We start from the raw sequence: 21353 nt of genomic DNA on the forward strand, positions 1-21353 counted from the left end.
AGGTTCCATGGGAACTCCGAAGTTAAGCGAGTAGCGCGCGATGGGTGACCCACTGGGAAGTTCTCGTGTGAGTTCCCAGAAACAAAACCGTGAGGGCGTGGTCGGGGCTCAAAGCGGACAATATCGTGCTACGGTGGTGGAGCGGGCCCAAGATGTGGTGGACCCTGGGCTGGGATGTGACATATTGTTTACATAATATCTAATCATTAATTCTTGATTCATACGTGTATTATGGCTTCATATGACATTCCCTAAAAAATAAATTTAAATTTCCATGTTTGTGAACAAATTTCCATCATTTTCATCGAAGACAATCGATATATGATATATTCATTGATATTCTACCTATTGATATTTCCACTGGTACCGATATTTTAAACATTGCTTACATCTACCTTTTTCTAGATTCTTTGTGGGGTGGTTTTATGTTGTCCCAAGTTATCATCCTACTTCGTGTAGTATGGTGATAGTGCTTGAATTGCAATTGTAAATTGTTGGTTGATTTATTACAAGATGATACCATTGTTCTAAAAATCTCCGCCTAACATCTGGGCTTAGTGCAGTCTAGGCCCGCCCAGGCTAGACGGCTGGCCACTGCCCCGATTAGTTCTTAAGCATTTGAAAATTAAGAAAGTGTGTTTGGACCCGCTTAGGCGTCCGCCTAACCCATCTATGCACCTGCCTAAACCCGCATAGGTTGCGACTCATATTGTGTTTTAATTTTTCAATAAAATGTAAGAAACTTGTTGAATACTTGGATGAACACTCATTATATGTTTGTTCCCTATGTATTCAATATGTTTTAATACTTTATAATTTATATTTTATAATTTATGCATCCCAAAATAATTGTGTGGGTTTTTTTTTAATTTTTTTTAAAGTATAAATATGCACTTATTTATACCATATATAATAAATTTACTTAAATCTACCTAGGCCTCACCTAGCTACCTTGGCGCCAGGTCCCAGCCCACTATCTAAGTAACGTCTAGCTTCTTTTATAACCTTAATTTTTAGAAATAAAATTGGATCTCTTGAGTTGTTTAGAATTTAATTAGATTATTATACACCCTTGAATTATAATCAAACATTTGGAGTGTAGAAACCAAAACTTCTAAGGAGAAGAGAGGAGGTGCCACTTGATTGGCTTAACTTGATGAAGCCAAAAAGATGCATCCAACTTACTGAAGTTTGAGGGAAAAAGAAGTTGGTTTCTCTTAGTTCACGAGAAGTACGAAAATTTGAAGGCTGATTGCTTCGTATTATATATTGGGATGGCAATTTTTCTCACTAGTTTGGTTCCCGCGGGCTTCGTCCTTAACGGGTCGGGTATGAATAGAGATGGAATTTTTTTTTATTTATCAAATTACCATATCAACCGAATTACCAACTGTACTCTATTGGTTTTGCGTTAAACTTTTTGTGTCACTTGGTAATGGCATGGTAGTGTACCGAATTGAAATTTTCTGGTACGATATTCGATATCACGGTATTACTGTACCATACCGAAAATATAAATATTATTTATATATATATATATATATAGTGTTTAGTACATGAATATATATAGTGTCAATTACATGAAAATATGCTAGATTTGTGTTGGTGTGCTGTTGCCTATGCTTTTTACTATATGGTTGTTGCCTGCAGTTTTTTTATTGTCTCTGCTTACTATACCTACTTGCTTCAAGTATTAAATCGTATGAAAGGTATGTATTAGTTACAGAGTTATATGATTGTGCATGTAAAATATGAGATAAGGGCATAAAAATTGAAAAAAAGTGGGCCTTGAATTGGGCTGATGAAAAAAAAAAAAAAAAATATATATATATATATATATATATATATCAGATTTTGGTCCAAAAAAGTCGTTTAAAACAAAATGGTAATTACTATTACTATACCATGTCAACCAAACTATTTAGCATACCAAACTTCGATAATACTGAAAATTTGGCATGGTAATAGTAATCGATTTTACAATGTTAAAATTTTAGTATGGTAATTAGTACGAGAATTTTGGTAATCGATTTTACAATGTTAAAATTTAGTATGGTAATTAGTATCAGAATTGACTTTTTAGAGTAAAAATATGATTTTTCATTAAAGTGAACAGTACTATCAGCTTTTCGTTAAAGCTCCCTCTTTTTTTTTACCAAGGCACTAATTATGTCTGATAAGTATCACTTTACTTAGTGCAATTACTCTACAATACAACAGAGGATTGAATACTCTATAAAATTGAACGATCATATTTGAACACTCTGATTTAACTGGTACTAAAAAGATAATTTCATACAGCTACAAATTTAGGCATCAAATACCACGGAGCATTGTAGCCACACCCGGTTTTAAGAGATGATAACAAACTTACGACTTCAAATACAGAGGTAATGCTCAAATCAATTGAGCTAAAAGCTGCTTTTGCAATTACTTTACCTATCTTCAAGAACATACACATGTAGCTGCATTGGATTCTATATTGCAATATACTATGTAGTGTTGGACCAAAACAATTGGGAAGGTGACCACTTTGTCTTTAATATTCTATCAATTAAATAATGCAGTGTTTAGTTTCTCTTTAGTGGAAACTTTACAAGCAGATAATAAAACCAGAATTTTGCTTCTGTGAGCACATACATATGTATTAAGTGCGCCAAAGTAGCTACCAGAAGAAAGAACTCAACCGACAACCAAACCAATTGAAGAGAGAATTAAGAGCTTTCTTTCCGCAGTGCCTTCACGTGAGCTTTGGGACTACAAGTAGTAAAAATCTTGTTTACTTCCCAACTGTATCTAAATTTACTCAGCCTCAACTTCCTATCTCCTTACCCGTTTGCAAATTAATTGGAAATTTTATTTAATGCCATTTCCCAAAATCACCTACCAAAGATTGTAAGTTTTCATGGGTTATAATGTAACACGCGTAATCTCAGTAGTAGTACCAGTAGTGGCACTTATACATAATCTCAGAAGTTTATGTATAAATCAATCGCAAAAAGAACTTACTGCGCTTGTGATTTTATTCTCTCTCTTAAGAAGAGGTATTCGGTTCAAATCTCGTAGAGAATTAAGAGTACACGCATAAACTTAAATATCCATATCTACTTTAGATGTAACTGTTGCATTATATTAAAAGTAGGATCTGCAATCTGGTAATTAGCTCTCCAAAAGTTTTCTTAATAAAGGAGAATATGAAAATAACAAGAAATGAAGGCCCTTGAGTTGGAAAATATGAAGGGTATCAAGGCTTATGTTTCTGTGTGTAGATGTAGTCCAAGTGAGCTTCAGCCATTATCCTTCTCTTTGAACAGTCCTCATCTCCATCAACACAATCCTCCACTCCCATAAGCTGCTACAATATAATAATGTATCCCAACAGAAAAGCAGTATAAGACATATATTATATATAGTATCTACTTGATGAATTACTCGAGCTAGGGTTAGGAAAAAAAAACAAGAAGAAAAAGAAAAAAGAAAAGAACTTAAACATACATCCATTAATTCACTGCCTTCCAATCCTACAAGTGAACCCCCATGAGCCATTTCATTGAGCAGCTCCTTCTCTTGTCCTGTAAAGATGCCGAAGATTATATATTGCTGAGAAGAAGGGAAGTTAATGAATAACAACTTCTCTTTATTTCAATTAACAGAAGAATTCGAATTTCAGATTTTTTTCATTGATGTAATAAAATACACTGTTACTAAACTAATAGCTATTTGGTGTACACTATTACTAAACTAATAGCTAGTTGGTGTAATGGCACAAATGTTTTACCTTCTTTGTTCGCTAAGAGACGGGTCGATAATGTTGAGGAGAAAAGGATGAAAAAAATGCAGAGAACAAGAACAGCTCCTGATTTGAAGCTTTGCTTCATAGCTTCGAATTCAAATGAGAGAGAGAGAGAGAGATGAGCTTAAAGATTTGGAACTTGAGGTGGTAGAAGAAGGAAGAAGAGGATGGAGATAAATATACATGCAAAAAGAAAGCAGCAGGCACTCACTCAGCTTCTGTAAGTCAAATAAATCACATGAAGGATCCCATCTAAACAAGGCCTGCAGTTGCAACACCTCTCCTCTCCGCTAAGGTGGGGCCAACCAGCACCATGCTTTTGTGTGACAACACCTCTCCTCTCCACTACTTTGATATATGATATATCATATGTATATGTGTGTGTGAGAGAGAGGGCTTGCTCCTGGTTTGGTCATTGCCTATCTTTATATTTGTCTGCCATATGGTGGTCCAAAAGAGCCCAAACACACTAAAAAAATCAATGTTATATCGTGGTTGACAGCGTCCACAAGTCAACCTTTCGGTCAAGCTGACAGCTGCTGCCATCGTTACAAAATTTTACCTGACTTATATAGACATAACATGAGACACCGCTACAGTAATATTATCTGTTAATGAAATGAAAATGTATGTTCTTATTTAATCGGTGTAGGAAGACAGATCATGATACTGTATTGGGTATGTTGTTCTCATTTTACATGTCACCATCTGATAACATGTGGCATCAATATCGTGTTGTCTGGTTATAAACCATACGAAGATGAAATGACTTCTTACTAAAAACGCAATGTCATACAAGTGCTCCACATCACATGTATGTATTTAGTGGCATCAGTGATCAGACCATTCCTATATTTCTACCGAGTTTCTAAGCTATTTAAACCAATCCCTAGCATATATTTATTGATGATATATGTGCTAGCGCACAATTTGATCACAACTTTGTTTAGTGAGCTCTAAATGTTTTATGTCACCTAAGATAAGATGTCTATGTTGATTATGTGATTCAGATTCACGACCAAACAATTAGGGCATTAATCAAGTTAATTTTATAATTTAGTCGACAACGTAAGTATATTTATCCAACAACATAAGCATATTTTTAGAAACATAATAATTCTATTACAACTGAAGTATAATAAGAAATCATTGCTCTATAAAATAATTATAGATATATATGTATGTATGTATAAATCTATGTCCTTAATCTTGTTGATTATGCAATTCTGATATAAATTTGAACATGAAAATTTTATATTTGGGACCATAATCATTTGTATGGTTTAACAACAAACTATGTGAGCAAATATTAGGGTTTTCACGTACTTATAATTCTACGCATATGTCTAAATTTGATTAAAAAATAAAAAAGATCAATGTCCTAGAATATAGAACAATTCCAATCTATATGCATGTGGATATTTTGAACCATTTGAATCATGTGTATCTTCTATTTTTTTTTTCTTCTTAAAAAAAGAATTAGTTAGTGACTTCGCCATAATAATCCACATTTACGATGATAAAAAAAACTTATAAAAATATTTCTGTCTTCTCCTGATCTCTATTGTATTACTCACCAAAACCAAAGAGAACATGTGTCTTGATTCTTCTTAATAAAGAATGGTAAAGGACATTATGCTTTCCTATTGGAAGGTTTGAATCCATCATTTATTGTTTGAACATAAACATATCGTAGCAAAGGTCATTATTGGGTTTGGGTTCTGTGAATACTAACTTATTCTCTAGGGAACTGAGAACACGATCATGATAACTCATGAAATGTTTGACCAAGTTATGTTATGTGACAATGGCATTGGAAACTCATTATTTTGTTGTTGATATCTTATAACAGGTAATATTTGCGTATTCACCAATGATTATTTAATTTTTGTTTTCGTCCAATGATAAACTAGCACATGTTTTATTGTTTTAAAAAAATAATAAACATGTTATTAATTTTTTTTAGATTTCAAAAAACAAAAAACACATTACATTTTTTTACTGAACCAAATCAGAAGGTGAGTATATAAATTATTCACTAGTGAATACCTAAGTATTATCCTCATATAACCCATTACTGGTTTTAGTGCATGATTATATTTTCTAATACGTATTAGAGCATCTCTAATGCAGAAGAAAATTTGAAATCAAATATGATATTTGAGTCTAATACGAGTTCATGCCTCTGTTCGGCTATTCAAAGTTGGGTTTTGGTGTAAAAGTTGAGTCTACCTCATGCTGTTAAGAAAAATGTTATTCAACCAAGAAAATTTGATTTATGAATTCAATTAATCAAATTCTTATACCCAAATTGCTAAAACTCAAAATTTGAGTATCGACTTCGATGCCTTTTCTCTGATACAAAGACTCTCAAATTTTAAAACTCTAAATATTGCAAATGGTTTTAAGAATATAAAACTCAACACTTTTTGGACTCAAATATAAGTATAGTTTTGAAGTTTTGAGATTGGATGATGGCTAGGGTTTGTATACGCTGCAACCGGAACATTGACATTTTAAGTGTGTATTGACTATGCATTTTGTGTCATGTAATGTCGTGTGTGATAGAAGTGGTGTAATGTGCTCATCACTTGCACTCAAGTTTGAATTATTTTCCCCAAAAATTAGTCATTTAGAATATCAATCATATAAATTTATGTGCTCGAAATGCACCTTAGCTAGTAGTCACCTATCTAAATGAAATCTTGTTTAAAATGGAACCATAATCACTTCATCTTTACCCAAATGTAAGCTACAGACAAAAGCCACTATATGCTCCAATTATTGTGCCAAACTATTCATGAACTGTATTACCCTTTTTTTGTAACAACTGTTAGACTGTCACCTTTTTTCCACTATCTTAAAGTTATCAGAATTCGGGCACCGGCATAAATTGGTCGCTTTGTAGTCTGCTTTCTGCTGTTGACATTGACTTCTCCGTTCTATTTTCCTTTTCACTAATTTTCATGCTGTATTCCTCGCAATTTCGTGGAAAAGCATGAGACGTACGAAATATAGAGTCGTCTATCTTCATAGTTAAAAGTTCAGTATGATTCTAATTTATTTTTATTCTTTTTCTCTGGCTACAGACGACGTTATTGATTTGATTGTATCTCATGCATGGATAAGTCTCTCTTGTTTGGCTGTCCAAACTGCAATGTTTTAATTTATTAGGCCAGATATAAATCGTTAAGACCATTTGATACAGCTCAGAGGTTCTCTCTCTTTTTGTGGATCAAGAAAAATTGTGCTTCTTTCACCTCTTGTTTCATGTTATCAAATGCATACTTCTCCACCAGAGACTTTCCACAAAATCAAAGTGCCCTAAACTATGGGATAAATGTTTAATTTTCTAGAGTATGACGGATAACTATTTCGCTTCTAGGTTTTAGTTTGTAATTTTTATTTCTTTTATCGTTTTTCTTTTTTGATAGAGAGAAATTTCTTTATAGAGGACCGAAACAATCCAGTGTTTCCAACTAATAAAAGGGTATCACTTACATCCAATAGATTTCGATCATGCATTTTGAACTTAAGATAGCTCAAACAAAGAGGTGACCAATTGCTATTAAACCATATGATCATTGGCACTCCAACTTTCAACATTAGCGCAAGTGGTACATTATATATGTTTGTGAATATATAGGGTTTTGACCTGGCAATCGTTGCATCTTGAGTTCGATACTCTACTCTCCCCCTTACTGTAACATTGAATAGCTTCAAACACTGAATCTAGCCTACTCCTGTTATCGTAGCCACCCTAACTACTTGGGTTTCGAACACTGGTACCGCAGAAGTTTGTCATCAATAGCATTTAACCCCAATGATCATAACAAAACTACGGGTTTAGGCTTTTAGCCCAATTGAGTTTGGGCCATTCCGAGCGCAAGAAAACATTATGACCCTGGTTTCTCTTGTCCAGTTCAACTTGTGGATGGCCCAACTTTCCTCTCTTTGTTTCACTTCAAACCCAATAATTTTGCAAAGTTAATTTGTTGATAGCCTACACAATTTTTTTTTCTTAATTTTTGGATACTCATTTCTATTAGGCGGAAGAAAATAAATTAGTATTGAACTAGTCATTTACGACTTACAAACCTAATGTCTTTTACTTACAAAATTAAGAAGAATACCGGCACATATGTTCTTATTTTTCCATGGTTACAACATTCGTTTCTTTTTTATTCATCTTGTGACATGGACAACCTAACTTGTAGTATATATGTCAAATAAGAACCTTCAAGCTTCAATCACAAAATTGGCAGCAACACATAATATCTTCCCTTAGATATACTTTAATTAAATATTTATATAAATTATGTGTTGATATGCTAAATACAAAACAATCCATACAAGAAGAAGAGAAGGATTTCTTACCTTATTAAATTGAGCAAATAATAAAACCAAATCAGAAGTCAATCCAGCATTTGGGTTGGTAATTACGTATATGTTTTTTACACCAACTCAATTTTAGACCTACGAAAAAATGGGCAATTGGACCTTCTCCAACCCCGTCACTTGGTATAAATGCAAAAGTGCTATGCGTGTGTGGTTGCTAAAGGGCATGAAATTTAAAATCCAAAAAATGGCATTACCGACCAAATTGAAGAAATTTTGAAAATCAACTTAATTTTTGTGCCTTTTTAAAGGCATTTAGATTTTCTTATTATTTTATTGTACCGCTTTATGTCTAGAATTAAATTAGATTAAACAACTCATGTTATTTGATTTTTCAACGAAAACAGGGAAGGATTATACGAGATTAATTATTCACAATAGTGGTGTGCGAGGAATTAGACAAAAATGAAACTTGTCCAATCTAATCCTACCATTTTGTAAGGATTGAAAGATACAAGTTTTCTTAATAAGTAATTTTTCTTCAACAGTTAAGTCTGTAATTTTTCTTTTTTATTTTTATCTATTTCTTCCTTTAACATACTTTGAAAATAATAAAAAGTTATGTTATTCACATCTCCAGTGTCTTATTCCACTCACATTTTAATGAATTTTCTAATTACAACTTTGTCCATTTGTAAAATGACTGGTAAGGACATTATTTATCCTCTTTTGCATTATTTGTTTTTAAAAAAGCTTGGACAAGACAACTCCCACGCTCTATCTAAAGCAAGGTTCTAAAAGACGCTAGGTGCTAGTCGAGCTGTGGGCTGGGGCCTAGCGCCTAGGCGGACTAGACGAATTTAAGTAAATCTATTGCATTTTCGTGAAAATAAGTGTCTATTTATACTTAAAATATATATAATTTCATCATAAACTAGAAAATAGAATGACATATATATTATGAAGTATTGGAACATAATAAAAACATGGGGAACAAACATGTAATGTGTATTTATTTAAGTGTTCAATAAGTCTCTTACAATTTATTGGAAACAATAAAATGAAAAAGGAAAGTTATCTATTTTCCATCTAAGTGAGTTGCAACCTAGACAGGTGTCTAGGTGGGTCTGGACAGGCTAGGCAGGCGCCTCAGCAGGTCTAGGCTCCCTTTCTTAATTTTCAAACGTCTAGGCATTAATCGGGACGGTGGCCAGCCGCCTAGGGGGTGCTAGGCGGGGATTTTTAGAATAGTGGTCTAAAGACGAATCCTAACTCATCCTTTCATCTCCTTTCATTCAGAGAAAGCTAAAAAAAAAAAAAAAAAAAAGGACTTAGAAGATGACTTTTTTTTATTGAAGAGGTAAAAGGTGACACTTCTATGGAAGAGGTAGAAAATTATGTTTCCATTAAAGAGGTAGAAGAATAATTTTGTGTGTGGATCATTTGAATTTATTGTTGTCGAATTTTATCCATGAATTTGGATACCTATGTGGTTTTCCTTTTGAATTTGCATACTCATGTGGTTTTCCATTTGAATTTACATACCTTGATGGCTTTGAATTTATATTTGATTTTGCCTACTATATTACTTTGAATTTATATTTGATTTTGCCTACTATATTACGATTAGTATTAGCACATATTTTTGCCACCAAACTTTTCCTTTGAATTCGCGTACTTGTGTTCTTGAAACCTTTGAAATGATGGATGTTCAAGCGGCAGGTTTAGATACCTGATACTCCTGATGTTTTTTCCTTCAGATTGCCTCCAATACTATCTTCTCAATAGCAAAAGCTATAGCACCACATCCTCCAGATGTATCGATTACTCTGACATTTGCAGGGTTTAGTTTTGACGTCAGTGAGGACTTCACTTGCTCCTTTGACACTCCCATCTCTGTCCTCTCTTCCCTCTGATTCTTGCTCGCTTTTCTTTCTTAATTTGAGTTTTATATTTTACTTGTTTATATTTTTTTTAAGAGACAATTTTATAACTTCATATGTGTGTGTGTATATATATATTGTATAGTAAAGTTTATCTTGAGAATAATAGTAAGTGGGGAAATAACATTTCAATTATTTAATTTTTTTAAAGTGGTAGGTAAGATTATAACATGAATGAAGAAATAAGACAAGAAAATAAGTCTAATAGTTCTCATAATAAATTATTTAATTTAATCTAATCTAAAACACCACACGAGAGTCTGAGCAATCCTTGTCAAGGAGAGCTCGTTCCTACTTGACAAGGACTTGTAGATGACAATTAGGAAGTTGTAGAGACCAAATACAAATCAAGAAAATTAGCTATACTAAGCGAGACATCTCACGTATGCGTGATTATATTATTCAATTTCCCAAATAAATACCCAATATGTTTAAATAGAGAAAGCTAATTATTGAGAAATTATTGATGCAATATGGGGACCAATATGGCCCACTCCATGTCAGGAAATACCGAGGAACGTCAGGGACAGGTGGGGAGGGCGTCAGGGTGAAAGCGAAGTGAAGTGGCTATCGACCACTTGTTGGCAAGCAAAGCTGCCAAAGCACAATTGCGGACTGCTCCACCTACCACAACCCATTTTCTCCACCATGCCCCTGCTCACCCAACCAAACTCTCTTTCTCATTATTTTGTTTAATATTATTTATTTTACTTGTAAGCGAAATATTGTGTTTAATTCTCGTCAAAAAATAGTTTTGAACTACATTATCGTTAACTTATTGTAAGGCTTACCTCATATAATTTATTCAAAATATGTATATATATATATATATATATATATGAATATTCTTTATATATAGGATGATACTATTTACATATCATTTTTTTACCTTCAACATTCTTTTCAACTTTTAACATCAAATTAAATGAATTGGAAAATATCAAATAATAAAAATTAGCTGGAGATGTGTGATAAGACCACCCTATATATAGTCACCCACATAATCCTATCTTATTCTAAATCACCCACGTAATCCTATCTTAACATTGTTTATTCTTATACTTTAATCACTCTTGTATATAATTTTGGTCATAATCCAATCATTTAAGGGTGGACCAAGCTTTCCTTTCAAGATATAAGACTCTGGACACATTTGTTTTGGGAGGCAGATTGTCTGCCTCCTGTTTGGATGTCCTTCTCATTCCTTCCTATTTTGTGCGATCATGGTTAAGTTACGTCAACATTATATATTGATTTTTTTTATAGAAATAATAAGACAAAAAATAATAAGAATATAAAATGTTGACGTGACTTAACCGTGACCGTACAAATAGGAGGAGATGAGAATGACACCCAAAGAGGAAGGCAAACAAATTCACTTTACATCTTTGAAACTAGGGACTCGAAAATTTTATAATTGGTCTCTGAACTTTCATTATAGTTTATAATTTGTCGTAAACTAAAATTTCATTAATTGAGGTTTCTAAATTTAACTAAATGTCTAATATATTCAATTCTAATATGTGTTTACAGACCAAATTTAAACAAAGGTGAAACAATTAAATATAAATTCGGGTGAAAGTTTATAAATCGCACAGATGGACCAATAGTACGTATTTTGTTAACTTCATGAACAGTTGGGAGACCAAATCCAATCTGCAATGAAAGTTGGGGACCAATCGCTCGTATATATATGCTAAGTATTTGCTTCTTGCATCAACCACTGAAAGTCATTTATTAATGTAAACTCTACCTTATGATCTCAACTACACAAAATTTGTCGGTTTTCACGTATGCGGACCGAAAATTGCCGACGAAATTTTGCTTTAAAACGAGAGTAGTTTTCTATAGTAGAAGGTAATTTCACATTTGTAAGAATAATGAACGATAGTGATATTGTTGATGGAACTCATTGGTTGGTTGGTGAAGCCGTGAAAATGGGGTAGAAACAAGAACAAAGGTAAGTGCATGAACCCCAACTCCAAGTTTATTCTATATGTAGTTTGGAGACTTGACTTATTCGCAATAGCTTCAAATCAAAACTTAGACTTGTATCGCTCGGTTTTGGTTGGTGAAGACATGCCTTGACAAGTGTTTCAACAACCCCAAGCACGAGCCTCTCCAAACATTCTCATCCATTCACCTAAATCGTGCATCTTTGCATGTTTTTAATTTGGAAAAAAGGACGGCAGTGCTTACTTGCTTATACTAAAAAAAATACAATAATAAATACTTAATTGTCGAAAAAAGCATTTAGGTTTTTGATCTCCGAAAAAATATGAAAAATAAGTTAATAACAAAATCGATATCATATTTTGGAAAAATGATGAATGACTTTTCTAAAGAACCACATGTTGCTAAAATAACACTAATTTTCAACAACTGACAATAACGTTACGAATCAAACTGTAATCTTCGAATACAGACGGCACCACAAACAATAGAAAAATAATCTCCAAAATACAAACAAAAAGGAAAAGAAAAAAAGAATTCTAATTGTTCATTGTTACACGTGACATAAGAAAAGTTGACTGAAAAATGTAAAACTACAAATAAATATAATTACCCAAACACCAAATTCCAAATTGTATTCACTTGTTTGTGATCGCATGGGCCCACCCATCGATCCGGATTCAGATCCATCGAATATTAAAAAAATAATAATAATAAAAAAGGGTAGGTAAGCGAATGAGAGAGAAAATCGAAAAACATCAAATTTTCTCCCAAGTCCTTGTTCTTCGTGGTAATAATTATACTATTTCGGGGCCTAAGGAATCAAGTAATTGCACTAATCACCCCCCCTGGAAGGACTCCAAGGAGTCATGTCCATGGGGTAGCTTCCCAGGACCCTTAAGAAGGACGTGAACTCCTGCACCTCCGCCAGCGCGTTCTGTGCCCTGACCTCCGCCATCGATGCCTCGAAGTCCACGTAGAACAGGTACTCGAAGTGCTTCGCCGTCCCCTCGTTCGAATCGCTCACCAGCCTGATCGGACGGTTCCGGTGCGGCCGCGACTCTATCTTCGTCAGGCTGATGTTCCGGAACGCGAACGCCGATAGGACCTTGAACAGAACCGACGTCCCCTTGTCGTGTGCGAAGACGATGCTCGTTTTGAACGGCCGGTCCGTACGGGGGATGATCGGCTCCCGGGCCAGCATCACGAAGCGTGTCACGTTGCTCGAGTCATCCTGGATCCCATTCTCCAAGATCTCCATGCCGTAGAGCTCGGCGGCTCGCGCGGAGGCTATCGCTGCCGTGTCCCGGAGGTTGTTGGCGGCGACGAACTCGGCCGCGCCTGCGGTGTCGTCGACGGCCTCTCGGGCGACGTTGAGGCCGAGTTTGGTGAGAGTCAGCTCGCATTGAGCTAAGGCTTGGGGATGCGAGATGACTCGGTTCAAGTACTCTTTTCGGACTCCGGGGAGGGCTAAGAGGCAGTGGTGGACCGGGAGCTGGACTTCCCCAACGATGTGGAGGCGGTGGCGGAGAAGGAGATCGTAATTACGGTGAATTGAGCCGCCGAGGGAGTTTTCGACAGGCAAAACTGCTCGATCGGCGATCCAGAGCTCGACGGCCTGGAAGGCGACTTCGAATTGATCACAGGGGATGGCCTCGCATTTCGGGTACGCTTTGCCGGCGGCGGCTTCGGAGTACGCGCCGGGGACGCCTTGGTAGGCCACGCGCAGCTGGGAGCCGTGCATAGGAGCTGGAGAGTAGTCGGTGATGGTGAGCGCCCTGGGAGGCGGAGGCGGCGAAGACGACTTGTCGTCTTCGAGCTTTTCGATGGGGACAATATCGAGGTCCACGGAGGTCTTGTGGCCGTTGACCGAGACGACATGGTCAGCGGTTCCGGATTTGTCGGAGGGGGTATGGGGTTGCTGGGAGACGACGTTGCTGGCAAGAATGGCGCAGGAGCTCTGCCAGTCGGCGCGACTGGAGCCGACGCCGTTGGGGAAGTGGACGGAGTCGGAGCGGTAGGCGCATTTAAAGACGGGGAGTCGGGTGGGGGCGAGGCGGGTGAGGCGGAATGCGGGGCTTGTGAGATTGTTTGGTGAGGGCGGAAGAAGAGACTGCATTGTGTGGTGCTGCGTGTTGGGAACTCGGATGGAATTTAGAGAAATGGAAATTGATGTATTGTTTTTTTTTTTTTTTCAAATTTTTTTTGGGGGAAACTGAAAGCTTGGTGTTCTCCTTGGGAACGTCAAGCTGAGACGAAAGGAGGGTGGCGATGGGTATTTATACATCGAGAGAGGGAGAGAGAGAGGGGGACGAGTCCGTTGCGAAGAGGTGGAGGGCGGGTTTGGTCAAATCTCACACCTACCACCCTCGCTCGCCTAATGCTCTCATTTCTTACAATATTTTATGTTTGCCTTTTATTTATTTATTTATTTTGGCTGTGCTAATTTTTATTATTGTTTTTGTTGGATTTATTTTTATTATATATTCGTTGGATTTTATTTTTATTATTACCTGGGAAGAAATAAATACGTGTCACGTGTTAGCTCTGACCCTCGGTCGTATTTTTTTGGTTTAATATTGCTTTGAAAATGTTGGGAACCTTCTGTAGACGGACAAAATGAGAAGTGCGATGGCCTTCTCAGTCTTTTGCTCATTTTGCATTATTGCGCAACGATTGTAATTATTTACTTTTAACGTTGTAAAAACTTCAGTGTTTAACTTAGATGATTAAATGATTTTGGGATTTCGTTGATCCTTAGTAGAGTTTAGTCGGGTGATATTTAAAAAACAAAATGAGAAGGTTCAAATGAGAAAGAGAAAACTGCTAGCATTCTTCAAATTAGAGTAGAGGCTGAACGAGAAATTGAATTTGTGGAGATCACTCAAAAAACAAATTGATAACAAGCGTTAAGCTGCTTATTTAGTTCGAGAGTGAAGTTAAGGCTATGTTGGGGGTGATGATTGCTAAGTTCATGGGGATTGATGTCGAGTTTGTAAGGAGTGGATCACAAAAAATTGATAGGAGGGGTTTAAAAGTGCACTCCATGATCATTAGAAATGTATGTAAGAGGCATTTGCAAATAACAGCTTAATAAGGAAGATCAAACATAAGGAAAAGACGTGATAAGAAATCCATTGGCAATATCAAACATGTACCTGCCTCAACATCATACAACAAAGAAAAGAAAAGAAAAGAAGATATATATATATATATATATATATATATATATATATATATGTAGGGCATGGTTCAAATCTTGTGTTTGGTACGAAGTAGAATGCACAAACAAGATATCTATTCATCACTGCCTTGAAGTAACTTTCTGTTCCAAGTCTAGAAATATCCTAGTACAAGAAAAGGGGAGTTCCATAGCAAGTTATCAACCTTCAATTTGTTCATGGCACCGGATAAAGTATGAGAGAAAATTGGAGCATTGGTAAATATTGTCTTTCACATAAGAGTTAACGGGTTCGATTGGTTTTTGGGTTTAGTCGACTGGTGCTGAGGTTTTTTAATTGGTCCTTTTTTTTGTGTGGGTGTAATCGGAACAATTTAGTGATTAAATTTGGACCAAAAACTGGTTCTTAGCTTTATCGTTCAATCATTTGGTTAGAAGTCGAACTTCAATTTAGTTCTAACCTCACCAATTCTTGACTTGGTTGGCGGCCCACCTGCCGCTATATCTAAAGAAGGAAAGCAAATCCTCCTTAGCGGCCTCCCATGCCAAAAATAAGGAAACACTACCAAAATTAGACACAGGTATATGTAATATAATACCCCTTCCAAACTTTAGGTATAGGTACAATGCCATTTGATTCTTCTATTGCTTATTTCCCAATCAAGATTTTTTGTGATACGAAATAGTGATGCACCTCATGTTAAAATAATTTTTACAAACCATAGCTTGATCAACAAGTACTATATAGAGATTTCAAAGATGGATCTTCCAGTGGCTCCCAAGGACATCTCCTTACGTTACAGAATTACTAGCATGTGATTTCTTGTTGTTCATTCATGTGTATATCCATGCTAATACTATGAGCTCAAACAACACATTGTCGAGCCCTACGAGTTAGTGAGATTTTTAGGTGAAGTCAAATTTCATAACTAAGAGCACGTAATATTTGATTATGCATCAAGTAGCGAGTTAGTGAGGATTTCGAGGTGAAGTCAAATTTTATAAGAAACTTTATAGCTCAATTCCTCAAGTAGCGAGTTAGTCATTTTTTTTTTTTTTTTTTTTGTCTTTTCTTTTAAGATATTAAGTATTCCACCAAAATGTTATATGGTATGTATAATTACATATAATTTATATTTAAAATTAAGTGTCGTGAGGCTTCGCCTCCCGCCTTATGGCTTTTGCATCCACTGAAAACCTACAAAAGCAACCGTGTCTGTAATTGGTTGAAGCTTTATTGTCTGAACCTCCAGCGGCCGGTCGACAACACACTCAACCAGTTAAGATCGAAGTTCAGTTTGTTTTGATCGAAGTCTTTGACATTATTTTTTGGGTAAATTATATAAAACTACCTTAATTATTGAGTCAGTCATAGTTTCATACCACATCTTTAAAAAATGTCAATGTTATACCTCATCTTACGAATTTGTTACAATTTAATACATTCCATTCGTTTGTCTAACAATTCTTCGTTAAATAGTGATGTGGCTTGAGACCGCTCCCGTCTTCCCCCAACCCAAAACCAAAACCACCCAACCCAGATCCCACCCGCCTTCGCCTTCTCCACTTCCAGCTTCTCCTCCCGCTCATCCACCTTCTTCAACCGTGCCACTTCCCCCCAACCCCCACCCCCCCTCACCCGCCTCAACATCACGACCGTGGCCCCCTCCGCCCAATTTTCACTTCAGTTTCACGCCTCCACTACCTCACTAAAAAGGACAATGTTGCCAGCTAAAACGCTAATAAATCCATCGCCATCACTCAAGCTCCCAACACAACCCCTCCCTCCGCCGCAAACCTTCATTTTCTCTCTCGATCTGTAACTCTCTCCCCAATCCTGTTCGTCTCTTGATCCTACTTCGGGGCAACTCCAAGTCGACATCCTCGTCGAGTCTCTCCCCTTTATCCATAAATTCCGAGGCAAGACCATCGTCGTCAAGTATGGCGGCGCCACCATGAAATCCGAGTCTCTCCAGGCCTCCGTCGTCAACAACCTCATCCTCCTCTCTTGCGTCGGCCTCAGGCCTATCCTCGTCCACGGTGGCGGCCCCAAGATCAACCTCTTCCTTTAGCCAGGGGGGGAGGGCGGAAGCGGCACTGTTGAAGAAGGTGGAGGAGCAGGAGGAGAAGCTAGAAATGGAAGAGGCGAAGACAGGTGGGATCTGGGTTAGGGGAAGACGGGAGCGGGGAAGAAAGGTAAGGGGTATAAGGGGTGGGTCCCCCATGCAAAAAAAATATATTAAATGATTTTATTTTTTTAGTTTTTAATATTTAATTAATTTTTTAATAGAGAGTGGGCCTCGTCTCAAGCCACGTCACTATTTAACGGAAGAATTGACAGATAAACTGACGGAAGGTATGAAATTGTAACAAATTCGTAAGATGAGGTATGACATTGACATTTTTTAAAGATGGTGTATGAAACTATGACTGACCCAATAGTTGAGGTAGTTTTATGTAATTTGCCTTATTTTTTTATTGAAATTTTTATTGGTTTTTAAGTTTTGATCGAAGTCTTTAACATTAATGTATTAATGAATTTACATGTCAGTCAAATATTTTTTTTTAAATAAAAGTTGGTAATTTATTTAAGATTGTAATACTCACATGTTTGTTAATCTCATAAGTAATTTACAACATGAATATTTAGTTTTGATTCTCTTTCTTTAAAATGTACCAATTTTTTTAAATGTAAATTGTCACATCCCGGCCCGGGGCGGATCACTTCCCGGGCCCGCTCCACCACCATAGCACGATATTGTCCGCTTTGGGCTTACCATTCCCTCACGGTTTTGTTTTTGGGAACTCACGAGCAACTTCCCAGTGGGTCACCCATCATGGGATTGCTCTAGCCCCCTTCTCGCTTAACTTCGGAGTTCCTACGAAACCCGAAGCCAGTGAGCTTCCAAAAGGCCTCGTGCTAGGTAGGGATGAGAATATACATTTAAGGATCGCTCCCCTGGGCGATGTGGGATGTTACAATCCACCCCCCTTAGGGGCCCGACATCCTCGTCGGCACACACGCGACCAGGGTTAGGCTCTGATACCAATTTGTCACATCCCGGCCCGGACGGCACCACTTCCCGGGCCCGCTCCACCACCGTAGCACGATATTGTCCGCTTTGGGCTTACCATTCCCTCACGGTTTTGTTTTTGGGAACTCAAAAGCAACTTCCCAGTGGGTCACCCATCATGGGATTGCTCTAGCCCCCTTCTCGCTTAACTTCGGAGTTCCTACGGAACCCGAAGCCAGTGAGCTCCCAAAAGGCCTCGTGCTAGGTAGGGATGGGAATATACATTTAAGGATCGCTCCCCTGGGCGATGTGGGATGTTACATAAAATGTACCAAATTTTTTTATGTAAAATCCATTCAATTATTTTAATCATTTTTTAAAAGGAAAACTAACGAAAAATCCAAAAAAACTTCCCTTTTAATGAAAAGCCCTTTTTAAAGGTATAGTGAATAGTAGCAGAGAAATGTATAAATGTGGTTTTTCGTTAAAAGTGAACAATACCATGAGTGTTTTGTTAAAACTCCTTTTTTAAAACTTATATGAATACATTATTATTTTTATTTGAGAATGTATCAATATCAAGTTTATTCCAAAAAATTATTAATGATATTAAGCCTAATCTATTACTATAATATTTATTAATGAAAAAATAATAACTATCAAACTGCCCATAATAAACCATAAATAAGTAGCTAGAAGCTCTCCTAAATTTCAAATCCAGACAATCAAAGCATTTATCCAGTAATTAATTAATACGTTTGTATTTTGATCAACTGCACGAATTTCAGTCCCTTAATATTTTTAGGCATGCAAATTTATCAATCAGTCTCTTATATTATTTTGTAGAGTCTGTAATTTCATATCAGTTTCCATGGTCTCTTAGCCATTTTCAAATTGTACAACTTGTTCTTTTTTTCTTATTTGAATGAAGACCGATTTCATAAAACTGAAAAAGAAAAAAGAAAAAATACAATTGCAAATGGTCTTTTATCACAGTGATAAAAATGTGTTGAACTCTTGTATAATGGTGTGAGTTCAAACCATGTTGATGACTGATCTAACATCTAATCTAACAAAATCTATCGTTTGACAAAAGAAAAAAAAAACAAAAAAAAAAAAAAAACCAACTCAAATTTAGAGAAGGACATCCTAATTTTACAACCGTCCACTTGTACTAATTTTACAACCATCCACTTGTCAATTGCTAGTATTTGCTAAATGGAAAAGGATCATCGCTGGATCATTTTTCTAGGGATCATAGAGATTATGTGATCATGACCGTATATCATATATCGTGCGGTCAGAAAATATTTTAAAATTTAAAATTTAAAATTAAATATAAATAGTATCTAATAAAAACTAATCCTATAATATACAATGAAAGATCACGATCATGAAATTCCTAGCATCCCATCCGGCGAGGATCCGTTCCCTTGCTAAATATAGTACAAAGAAAGACATGCATGTGTTGTAATATCAAAAGCTGCGCACCATATTCACATTGCATTTTTCAAACGTGCAAGTAGCCGAAATACACATGCAGCCATACATTTCACAATCTTCTTTCCTTGCTTCATTTTTTATCCTCATTTATTAAAACATAATAATGCTGGATTCTAGTCTTCTCTATGCATGGTTCTCTACGTCGTGAATGGCTATTAGACCTGAATTATATAATTTAAACAAGTCTACTTTTTTTAGGTTGAGAAGACTCATAGAGGTATTTCAGTCTTCTCCTAACCATCATCGTGTAATTCACCAACAGCAGGAATCGAATCCAAAATATGTCGTATAGAATACGAACTTGAAATTCGTTTACAACCATAGGATCATCTCATGTTGGTTTACTTTTTATTTGGAAGCATGTAACATTGTTTTAAATCGCAGCATGAATTGTACACCTGTATCTTATCTTAAAGTATCAATTATTAGGTACAATTAGGGCATGCATATGCGTACTATTATACATATATATATGACATGTTTAAAATTAGAAACTAGTGATAAAAGAAATGTCAACTTAACAATAAGGACATTATACTTTCAGGTCTCTTAGTTTAACTTATTTAATTTAAAGTTTTAGGTGACGAGTAGAGAATCTTCACCTAATTAATAGCCTAAGCAAAGTCCTGGAAATGAGTTCTAGTTATCTGATCATGTGATTCGTTGTGGGCAGGACGTATTTTGAATAGCATGGGATAACACGATCTACTTTCTTTTGTTGGAATACAACACTATCTACTTTAAAGCACGAACATGCAGACTAGACTATAGTTAATATAAATATAAATAGGGTAAATTACATTTTCATACCTCAGGTTTGGGATCTATTTTGATTTCTTACAACATCTTTAAAACATTTCACTTTCATACCTTAAGTACTATTTTATTTCAAAATAATACCTCCGTTACATTTTCCATCCATTGATCTGTTAAATGCTGACGTGGCTGCCAAATGTCTGCCACGTGGCAAATAAAAATATTTTTCTAATTTTTTTAGAACCCCGACTCTCCTTCCGCCCGCACCCCCTACGGCTCGACCCACCTCGACGTCTCCCCCCCCCCCGGCGACCTCACCCTCCTTCCCCCCTCCCTCCAAGAGACCTCACCCAGATCTCGACTCGGGCGACCCACCTCTCCCATAACCCGACCCCCACCCTCTTCTCCTTCCCCCATCTGTGCCTTGCTCATCGGCAAGTCGGTCGGCTCTGACAACGAGGTATGCATTGAGTTTTGTCCTTCAAATTTTGAATTTTTTCGGTGCTTGGTTGGTGGTGGTCTGGATGGAGTTAGGTTTGCTAAGGGTAGGTGGGGTTGCAGATAAGAGAAGGGAGGGTGGGGGTGAAGAAGAGAAAGGGCTCAGGGAAGGTGGGGGTTTGCTGGTTTCTTGGTGGAAGGGGAGGTGAAGAGAGTGGAGAAGATGGAAGTGGGTCCCCGAGGGGGGGAGAGGGTTTAAGGTTTCTGGGTTTGTTTGGGGGGAGCTAGGTTTCAGTTTTTTTTATTTTTTTTTAAGATTCAGGTGGTTTTTTTTTTAATAAAAAATTATTATTTTTGCCACATCAACACTTAACGGATCAATGGATGAAAAATGTAACGGAGGTATCATTTTGAAATAAAATAGTACTTAAGGT

At 36.5% G+C, this 21353-nt stretch overlaps 2 protein-coding genes across 4 annotated transcripts; both read right to left on the minus strand.

The window, feature by feature from the left end:
- Window positions 1-2999: 2999 nt before the first annotated feature.
- Window positions 3000-4122, minus strand: LOC137716517 (putative phytosulfokines 6). 3 transcript variants are annotated; one of them, XM_068455973.1, is made up of 4 exons: window positions 4005-4122; window positions 3779-3880; window positions 3496-3572; window positions 3000-3355 (listed from the first exon to the last, which is right to left on the minus strand). In XM_068455973.1, exons 2-4 carry the CDS (start codon window positions 3876-3878, stop codon window positions 3245-3247), a joined length of 288 nt encoding a protein of 95 aa, XP_068312074.1. In that variant the 5' UTR covers window positions 3879-3880; window positions 4005-4122; the 3' UTR covers window positions 3000-3244. The 3 variants fall into 3 exon arrangements, 2 of the variants coding, with proteins under 2 accessions (XP_068312074.1, XP_068312073.1); XR_011065686.1 differs by lacking the exon at window positions 4005-4122 and having other exon boundaries at window positions 3000-3352; window positions 3779-3843; XM_068455972.1 differs by lacking the exon at window positions 4005-4122 and having other exon boundaries at window positions 3779-3998.
- An 8431-nt stretch (window positions 4123-12553) lies between these two features.
- On the minus strand, window positions 12554-14479 carry LOC137715501 (arogenate dehydratase 3-like). Its single transcript, XM_068454846.1, has one exon. It carries the CDS (start codon window positions 14144-14146, stop codon window positions 12863-12865), a length of 1284 nt encoding a protein of 427 aa, XP_068310947.1. The 5' UTR covers window positions 14147-14479; the 3' UTR covers window positions 12554-12862.
- Window positions 14480-21353: the final 6874 nt, after the last annotated feature.

This window comes from Pyrus communis, chromosome 14 (genome assembly GCF_963583255.1).
Source record: "Pyrus communis chromosome 14, drPyrComm1.1, whole genome shotgun sequence".
Taxonomy (NCBI): Eukaryota; Viridiplantae; Streptophyta; class Magnoliopsida; order Rosales; family Rosaceae; genus Pyrus; species Pyrus communis.